The sequence below is a fragment of the Clavelina lepadiformis genome, chromosome 8 (assembly GCF_947623445.1).
Source record: "Clavelina lepadiformis chromosome 8, kaClaLepa1.1, whole genome shotgun sequence".
NCBI lineage: Eukaryota > Metazoa > Chordata > Ascidiacea > Aplousobranchia > Clavelinidae > Clavelina > Clavelina lepadiformis.
In genome coordinates, this window is record NC_135247.1 from 6,330,168 (window position 1) to 6,340,260 (window position 10,093).

At 34.7% G+C, this 10,093-nt stretch overlaps 2 protein-coding genes across 2 annotated transcripts; one reads left to right on the forward strand and one right to left on the reverse strand.

Annotated features, from left to right (window-relative positions):
• The first annotated feature begins 921 nt into the window (after window positions 1–921).
• On the forward strand, window positions 922–5,120 carry LOC143469058 (ectonucleotide pyrophosphatase/phosphodiesterase family member 7-like). Its single transcript, XM_076966612.1, has 9 exons — window positions 922–1,128; window positions 1,934–2,064; window positions 2,207–2,355; window positions 2,490–2,678; window positions 2,849–2,994; window positions 3,131–3,297; window positions 3,456–3,577; window positions 3,835–3,933; window positions 4,282–5,120. Exons 1-9 carry the CDS (start codon window positions 995–997, stop codon window positions 4,483–4,485), a joined length of 1,341 nt encoding a protein of 446 aa, XP_076822727.1. The 5' UTR covers window positions 922–994; the 3' UTR covers window positions 4,486–5,120.
• A 25-nt stretch (window positions 5,121–5,145) lies between these two features.
• On the reverse strand, window positions 5,146–10,093 carry LOC143469059 (ectonucleotide pyrophosphatase/phosphodiesterase family member 7-like). The gene is made up of 9 exons (XM_076966614.1): window positions 9,110–10,093; window positions 8,359–8,489; window positions 7,972–8,123; window positions 7,474–7,671; window positions 6,410–6,555; window positions 6,170–6,336; window positions 5,960–6,081; window positions 5,761–5,859; window positions 5,146–5,603 (listed from the first exon to the last, which is right to left on the reverse strand). Exons 1-9 carry the CDS (start codon window positions 9,247–9,249, stop codon window positions 5,481–5,483), a joined length of 1,278 nt encoding a protein of 425 aa, XP_076822729.1. The 5' UTR covers window positions 9,250–10,093; the 3' UTR covers window positions 5,146–5,480.

Sequence of the window (10,093 nt, forward strand, 5' to 3'; positions counted from 1 at the left end):
ACTGCAAGTAAGATGTTTATGATGTAAAGTTTACTTGCCTTACGTTGGTTATTTGATTTGAATGTTTATAAAGACACAAACAATAATATGTGGAGAACACATTAATAAGACAATGATATTCTTAACTGTGTTTTCTACTGAATACTTTGTATTTCAAAGAAGTGATAACATCCTATACAGTTATCAGACTTTTTTAAAAACTTTCCTTTTTAGTAACCTACATAGGCTTACTACAAATTAATTCTAAACCCAAAAATTTTCAAAAAATTGATTGCAGTCAAGCCGAACCAGGCAAACACATCTGTGGGAATTATTTTTCTTTCTACGTGTGCGTCTTTCAACATCTACTTCCTGTATGGAGTGATTGTGCTCGCGGAATACGATGCGATCCGTCTAGTGGTAGATGCGTTCACTCATGGCAAGCGGCATCACTATGCAATATTTCCTGAATTGTTATTTTAACTGGAACTTAATGAAATGTTGGTTTTGCATAAAGGGTCATATGTCGTGCCCACACTTCTTGTCAAATAAAAGTTATTTGCATAAGTTGGTTAGTTAGATATTTTAAAATGTGATCGGTATAGAGATGCACGAGTTGATTTGGAAATATTTCTTTCCGAAAATACCAAACGATCTAGATATCCATTACATTTAGATGTCCTAGGAAGACTGACCGTTATTTAGGTACTTAGGCCCAAGCGATACCATTGCCAGCGTTTTAAGCAAAAATATCCATCTTGAAATGAAAAGTTACATATAACTTATATGTTAATAAGTATAATTGTATTTGCACAGATAAATAATTTTTTTAACAGCATCAGCAATCAGCTGCTGTTTTTCTTTACTCTTGTTTCAATGCAAACAAAATTGAACAGACAATGTTTGCTTCTGTGATCATGGCAAAAATACCAGCAAGTCGGATAGGGTTGTCACGTGTGCTGTTAAGGTTAAGCCAAAGTGCCAGGTAGTTTTAGACCAGGAAGATTTAGACAGCATGAAGATTTGCATCATACTTCTAACGTTACAAATCATGATAACAACAAACATCCTCTTGGTCAGTACATCTACTGTGAAAACTGGATCCGGGGCTGGACACAAATTATTGCTGGTATCATTTGATGGATTCAGGTAACACTGTTTATAACACAAATATTTTAAAATAGAAAACATGCTTTGATAATGACTGTTTTTTTCAAATATGGACATTCAAGTGTTATATACTCTCTTTTTCTATATAAGTACAGTAAGCTATAACGGCAAAGACTACTGAAACAGGCGTATCTGAATATTTGCAAAAATGTAGGCCTATGCATTTTTAAGTTTCCTTAATTATAGCATAATACTTAGTTTTACAGTTTGGTCTTAAACAGTTTCCTATTTTTGTTAACATTGTAAATATTTTGGCACAATTTTAACTGAATTGTTAAAAATTTTATCTTCAAAACATAAATAACGCAAATTAAGCCTAAGTCACATAACTTGAAGTGACAATTAACAGACCTTCACCGCCTCATAATACCCGTGTATGTGACGAGTGGTGATAAGGTCCTGTACTTGATGCCGTAAATATTTTGTTGTTGAATTTTTCAGATCCATTTAGTTCAACAAAAAAGCGGTTAAACTATTAATTATTTTTCGTCTGTAATCGTATCATTGTATCGTAGCCTACGTGTGAAGTATATAGAGTATTATTGCATGTTTGCGAAGCAGCAAAAGCAATTGAAGTTAACAAATCCGACCAAGCTCAAATCCAACGGAACCGTGTGATTAATTAATGAAATAAAATGAAAATATAGAAACTTAGAAAAGTGTAAAAATATATGAAGTAGTTATATGTGAAAAACAAAATAAAAAAGAAATTTCCTTCTAGATATGCGAATTTATGTAAATTTATTTTGATGTCAAAAACTATTAAAGTTTGTTACATATGCAGGTGGGATTATTCACAAAGAACTCCAGACCTTGAAGCTTTTAAATACCTTAGAGAAAATGGAGTTGTAGCGGAGTATATGAAACCTGTTTTTCCGAGTCAGACTTCTCCTAACCACTTCAGCATAGCAACAGGTAAAATCGCTTTTACGACAAGAGCAAACGATTTCAGAAAACTGATCATATAAATCATTAACAATAATCTGTTCGTTAATGGTGTTTATTATTTGCGCAAAAGTTAATGAACGCATGCAGAAATAAATATTGTTTGTACAAGGTTTGTACACCGAATCGCACGGAGTAGTTCACAATTGTAATTACAACATCAGCGATGGACCACCCATCTCTAGCTTTTACAGCGCACTTGCCGTCAATGAATGGTGGGATAACGGGGGCGAGCCGATATGGATTACGGCGGTTAACCAGGTAAGAATATATAATACATTAATATGTGTATATATACAAGTCATTTATTTTGACAAAATTAGCCTATTTTTTGTAATTTTAACCGAAACCTTTTCAACTGTCCTGTCAAAGAACGTTTTTATTCTACCACTAAGGGTTTAAGAAGCGGAGGATATCTTTTTCCCGGAAGTTTTGCCAACATAAGTGGCGTAAGCGCAACCAAGAAAATTTTAGAAACTTTTGCAACACCTAGCGAGGAATCCGATTGGATGAAAAGAATTGACGAAACGATGGAGTGGTTTACGAAAGATGGTTTAGATATGATAGCACTCTATTTTGAACAGGTAACTAAAAATACCGTGGAAATGGCCATGTAAAATATAGATTAAATATATTTAATGAAATCAACAAAAATGTAGAAAAATCTACATTAAAAGTGAAACGTTCTTGGCTGATTATATCTGTATACGTAATTTAAATAATGATCAAATTTTCTTCGATTTACTGGTTTCAGCCTGATGTTGAGAGTCACGACAAGGGACCTGATTCTGAAGTAATAGCAGAAATTATGATGCCTCTCCTAAATCGAACCATTTTGTATTTATTAAAGAAGGTTGAAGAGTATAACTTGATTGATGATTTAAACATCATTATAACCAGGTGCATATAAAAATATTAACAAAGTTGATCTTATGTTAATAATGTACATGGCTGAATTTATAACAATATATATATTGATAAACCATAGCGATAAGTCCGCAGTAAAGTATGAATTAATATCGATTTTTTCCAACAGTGACCACGGATTTACAGCTATAGATACTTCGGTAAAAGGAGAGGACGCGATTTCGATAGCTCGCTATGTTAATCAAAGTTACGTAGACTTTCAGTTTTCATATGGACCACTTGGTCTCGTGGAACCGATACCTGGGACAGCCAAATATGTAAAAAACAAGCTACAAGGTACAGATTTAAACTGGATTATTTGCACAGTAGGATAATTGAATTATACTTGCTTTTTGGAATTTCAGCAGCAGATACAGTATACTGTATACTCGAAATGGTTGGAAACGTGTTAATAAATTTTAACGGTGTGCATACGCTATATACATCCTTTATAGAGGGAAATCAAAACATGAAAGTTTATTTAAAAGAAGAACTTCCAGAGCGCTTCCATTACAAAAACAACGACCGCATAACCTCCATAGTGATATTGGCTGAACCCGGATACGACGTTTATCCAGTAAGTTACTGGAAAGCTATTTTGAACACCTTGCAAAAACCCGTTTGCAAAACGACTCTATTAACCTGGTATAAATTAGATAATTATTTTTCGAAATAGTGAAGTGCGGTTTGCAAAATAAAATCTTTTCTAAGCGTTGAAATCTTTATTCAATAAGTTTTTACCGATTAAAAACATGGACATATATAGATATATATGCATGGAACTGACCGTTTTTAACAGTGCATTGCTGGTTTGCTTTCATCTCTTATTTGCAGATATTTCCTCTTTTCCACATTAATGCTGGTGATCATGGCTACGATAATGACCTGCAAGACATGAGAACATCGTATTTTAGTATCGGTCCTTCTTTCAAGGTAACAAGAAAAATTTAAACTCTAGTATCACTTTTTGAGGACATGGTATATATTAGTGAACAATTATTATTTCGTATGATACATTTCATTTGCTGCAACAAGTGCGTTTCTTCTAGAAACATGCTTTGTAGCTTAAAACAATTGCACGAAACTTGAGTAAAAACCTAAACTAAAAACTGGGTTTGTAATGCCAACTGACGAGTAAACTGTGTGCGACTACATATGGTTACATTGATTTCTTTTCGTTTGCTTCCTTGACGTAATTTACATTAGCTTTCATATTCTGCAGTTCTTATCTTAAGTAAAACAGTGATATTTTAAATCGCTCATGACCGGGCTCTTTTACAGAAAAATTACACGGTTGCTGGTTTTGAAAATGTTCACATTTATCCTTTGATGTGTCATCTGTTGGGTCTTGCACCTGCTCCAAACAACGGGTCACTTGATGTCTTGCTGCCTACTTTGCGCTCAAAAAGCGGTGGAAATGTTTGCTCTAATCTGTTTATCGTATTCGCTTCAACCTTGATTGGCATTGTGAGTCGGTCGATTTAAAACCCACATTCATTTGCTTATGTTGGTATACTTAAATCGTTCTTGAAATACAGTTTTGACATTAGTTTGTTAAATACTAGAAGCCATGTATTGTATAAGCAGTATTGAATTATGAATGGCCCGTATATTGAAACAAATATTTCATTTTGGTTTTGTTTATAATGATTTTTGTCTATAAAGATGTGTTGTCTATAGTGTCTAGATTGAATTACGTGTTGCAGTTGGTATTTGTTAACATTTATAGCACTATATACCCATCTTATACAAATGCCAACTCCTTTCCCTGGAGTCTGTGTACCGCTGCAATTAATCGGCGATGACAAACTGTTCCTAGCCGTACACTACACTGTAGTAGTGACCATACTAAATGGCAAATGTAATTTCAAAATACGTCTTTCACACTGAGACTGTCGTTATATAAACTTCATTTAGTTGTTTATAATTTTAAATCCTTATCAAATTTGTGGGGTTATAGCATGGCTCCTTTCCTGCTTTTTTAAAAATAAATAAACATTTTTTTTATAATTTTTGTTATAAAATCTGATGCAATGGAACTAAATGGTTTTTATTTCACTCATTTACTACGTTTTTAAAAGAATTTTATCATTATCAGAAACTTGTAAAATCACACGTCATCAAATAAAATGTCACTCATGATAATGTGATTAGCGTGTTGTAATATTTTCCGAGAAGAAATAACTTACTGTAAGTTGAACATAAAATTAAATTTGTTTCAAGCCAGACACCAAAATACCAATTAAAAGGAATGCAATTAGCACTAGCAGTACTACACGTATACGTGATTTATGCCGTCAATAGCAACAATTTGCTGTGGTACTTCATAGAAATATATATAGTTAAACGATGTATTGCATTTTAAATTCTTCACTATAAATGGTCTAGACTTTACAGTCAAAATAAGTTATAATCAAAGTTTAGTTTGCAGCAAATTAATATGCTGAAATGTAAAATAATGAGCCGCTGGTTGCGGACGGTTACAGCAGAGTGTCCATTAAAATGTCAAGAGATCCGTTGTTCGGTGCCGGTTTCAATCCAAGAAGATGACACATCAAAGGATAAATGTCTACTGACTCAAAACCTTCGATTACGTGATTTTTCTACATAAAAAAATGCATATAATGAAGGTGAGAAAAATACAATGGGCAAAACAGAAAACTAGTAATGAAACTAAACAGATAATTATTATCGTAGTACATTGCCTAAGAATAAAACCTCAAAAAATAAAAACTAAAACAGTTCTTCTCTGCTAGTTACTTTAAACGCTGGTCCAATGCTGTAGTAAATTGTTCGCATGCTTGGGTGGTCATTGTCATAACCATGATTACTTCGCTGATAATGATACCCAGGATATTTCTGAAATAATATCAATCACGAAAGAATGCAGATTTAAATATGAAAAGGATTTGTGTAAGTCAGTGACAACTACCGATTTAAAGCAATCAATATACGGTACCCGATATAGTTCGTAGCCTGGATTTGCAAGAATAACAATTGAAGGTATCCTGGAATTTCTTTTGTAATGCCACCTTTCCGGAAGATCCTCTTTCAAATAGACCTTCATTTGAGGGTGAGCATCTATACATCGGAGACGTAAACAAGCTTGGGTAAAGATATGTGTTCCAACGGAGTGCCTCATTTGTTACACGTTTCACGAGACCCTTACCGCGCAGCTTTTCGTACACCTGTTGTACATATCCAGGTTTGGGTTCCATCATTCCCATGGGACCGTATTCAAAAAAGTATTCAATCTGATTAAAGTCCACGTGTTTTTCAAGTGAGATCGCATTTTCTTCGGTCACAGACAAATCAATGGAATGATGTCCATGATCGCTAAAATGTTGACATTTAACAAGTCCACAATTTCCTCTATAGATTACTATTTCAAATTCTACGTACGGCTTACCTCGTTATTATTATGTTGAGATCATTTTCTAAACCAGTCTCTTTTACTCGTTTTAGTAAATACATTATTGTTCTGCTAAGCAAAGGAAGAGATACATCACGAATAATAGGGGACTCTGCACCATTCTTATGACCGTGAAGATCGGGCTGAAATAAGTCAATGCATGTAGCGACCAAAGTGATTTTATAAACGGACGCACCTGTACTTAATGTAGCAAAATAATAAACCTGAATGATAAAAATGCAATCAACCATTTACCTGATTAAATTCAGCACAAGATAATGTAGCTACGGTAGGTCTTTAACAAACCATGCCAATAGTGATACATTAGGAAACATTCATTTACGTCTGAATAACCTTGTGTTCGTTTAGAAATACAGCGCACATAAAATTAAAAGCTTATTCTGCATTCAACTTTACTGGTACCGTAGTCGTGGATTTCTAATACTCCTCTACATGGTTTTATCATTATTGTCACCATATACTTTGCTTAGTATTAGTTAAGTATACGCCATTATGACATCACATCGATGAACCGAATCTGTACCTAAGACAATTACTGCTTTCTATTCTAGCAATTGTAACTCTATACTTTTTTTGCAAAATTTTTGTATTCTACAATGCTCTGATCAAGCTAATCCGAATGGGTTAACCCAGGGGTCACAAAAATACGACCCGCGGACCGCATCCGGCTCGCAAGGTTAGTTTGTTCGGGCTTCCTCACTTACTATTACGGCTTATTGTATTGTAAACTATTGAGCAAAACGGGTATCCGGCCGGCGATCATCAGTTCACAACCTTATCTGGTCCTATGTGAAAAAAGTTTGGTGACGCCTGGGTTAACCATAGTTACTATACGTTAACTTTAGTGTAGCATCTACTGGAGTATAGATAGACGAATCGTTGGAAAAAATAAATCTCTGTATTGCCCCATCAGAGCGTTGTATTTGCTACAACACTTTATGAGTTGGTTCGTTAGTTAGCCCAAGTCACAAATACCGTCAAAATAAGATCTAAATGATTTTATAACCACGAAAAAATCAGAAAAAGATGCTATGTCCAACCTCATCGAAATAGAACGCGATCATGTCCAGGTTTTCTTTGGTGAACCAGTTCATCACCTCGTCGATTCGTCTGTGCCATATAGTCTCGTTGTGGAGCGATATGTTATCCTCCACGTATTTACCATTATATAAATTTGCTTGTAGCTTACCTGTTTTCAAATAACTCCCCGGAAAAAGATATCCACCGCTGCGCAGATTCTAAAAAGATTTCATTCATTTTTTACGGAAGGGCAAGGTTACAAAAATATTTGTTCGAATACTTTTAAGACGCAGTTTTTTTTTTTTACTTTTTCCTGAACATGGCTTACTTTATCGTTCTCAGTGAAAACATGATTAAAACAAATACTTACATTTCGATTAAAAACGAAACGAAACGAAAGTTATGAATGTACAAATAGTATAAACAGTATAAATTTTACTACAACGTTTTTGCCCAAAGTTAAGAAATTACAAGTTTTTGGCCGCAGTAAATTTGATGTCAAGGTTTTTTTCGTCAACCTGTTTAACTGCTGTGATCCATATCGGTTCAGCACCGTTGTCCCACCATTTGTTTTCGTGATAAGTGTCAAAGTATGTCCATGTAGGAACGATACCGCTGCTGACATTGTAGTGTAGATTGTGAACTACGCCATGGGACTCTGGGTACAAGCCTACAGGCAAAAAACAAAAACAATTTATAAGACACTGACGCGCACATACGCTATGTTGTAAATTGTCAAACGGAATTAAACTCTTATACACTCCAATCTAGACAGATCAACAGACCTTACAAGTTAATAATTAATACCATACAAACTGCGTTCTGAAGAATAAATAACTAGAGCGCGGAGCCGTGGACACGCTTGAATGGAATTGTCAATAAGGTGGCTAAAGTAGGCTGCTTACCAGTAGCAATCGTAAAATGACTTGGAAGTGTTAGAGTTGGAAAAGCTCCTTTCATATATTTTGCTTGAACGCCATTTTGCCTCAGGTATTTAAAGGCTGGTAAGTTAGGAGCCCGATCAAAGTAATCATGCCTGAAATGGCAAAACTAGTGTTACTCTGTTCATATTTTCATGTTTAGATATAAATAGATTATTGGCAATTGCAATGACGTCAATGTTCATCGTGCAAATTATGTTTGGGCCAAATTCGGCACTTCATACAAACAATTTTGCTATGCTGTAATAGCAGAATTTGCAACAGTATTGGGTAATTCTTCAATAAATAAATGATTAATTTTGATCCTATTTAGCCGCATGTTTATTTTAGTGTGACTACACTTAATACCTTCCACTCATTTTGTAAATTTAACTTTGGGGCTTAAATCGGCTGTTAGCATGAAACGTACATTTAACTTTCAAGCTACATTGGGGCTTTTTCCATTTTTGTTTCCCTGTGTTTAATCAAATTGTTCCCTCATGCTTGACTGGAAATATACGACTAGCTATAATGAAAGTAAGACACGAACCGTCTTGTTACCGACAGCATCTAGCATTCTAGCTGAAGGAATATAGAAAATAAATAAATAATGCACTTTAGCTTCTAAAGATCTGTTCATGTTTAAGATTTTATGAATCTATTTGAAGGAGAGTTAACATTTAAACTAACGATTTCGTTGCAAGTTGTTTACGTGAAGAAAACGTGACAGCCTTACCTCACACCATCCAAAGACACTAAGAGCAATTTTTGTAAAGGTTTTCTTCTTACGGCATATTGTTCTTGGTATAGACGTCCCAATATAATAGTACCAACCAAAACAACCAACGTAATCAAATACCGAACTTCATTGGCCATTGTCGCCTAATCGCCTCCAGTACACTCAAACTCTTTTCGATCAGTTGTTTAAAGTTGAAATTGTTGCCTGAACCTATACAGCATTTAGTATGAATTCGGAAAGTAACTCATAAACCTGCAACCACCAAAGCTGGCTCAAAATGACACGACTTGAAGTAACTTTCATGATACTGTGTTCGCAACGTTAAATTCCTACAACTATTTTGCTAACTTCGCATAGGTCAATTGTGTTTGATAAACAAATAATTGCTAACTGACGACTCGGTCCTTCAATCACAGATTGTAACAGAGATTAACTATTAGTCAATTATTGTTTAGCACAATTGTTTGAGTAATTGTTTATCAGCAAGCTACAAAGCAATGGGCGGCGGATAACGTATATGGTGTCGTCTAGCTCAGGGGTGCCCAAACTACGGCCCGCGGGCCAACTGCGGCATCTGTTTATTATTGGTCCTCGGTCATCATCAAAGTCACACGTAACTTCGTACCAAAGAAAAAAAAATACTAAATAAGCGTTTGAAGTTTAGGTCTAACAAATTTTATTTCAATATGGCTTATATGAAACTGTTAGGTTTCATTCAAACTATTCAGGTGCAAATTATTTTTCCCAGCATTTAGCGGTAATTATTAACTTGCATTCTTTGATTGTAAGGCGACCTACGTTACGGTACGTTATTGAGCAGATGTTCCGTAGTTTTTTTAAAAAGTAGCCAAAGGAACTTTTCGAATGCACGCACGTAAAGCAAAAATATTCATTGTTACATAAGTCTTAATCAAAATATACTGAGAACCAGAATGACTGACAAGCATTTATGTGACGTCTTGCGAATCACATCACGAAGAA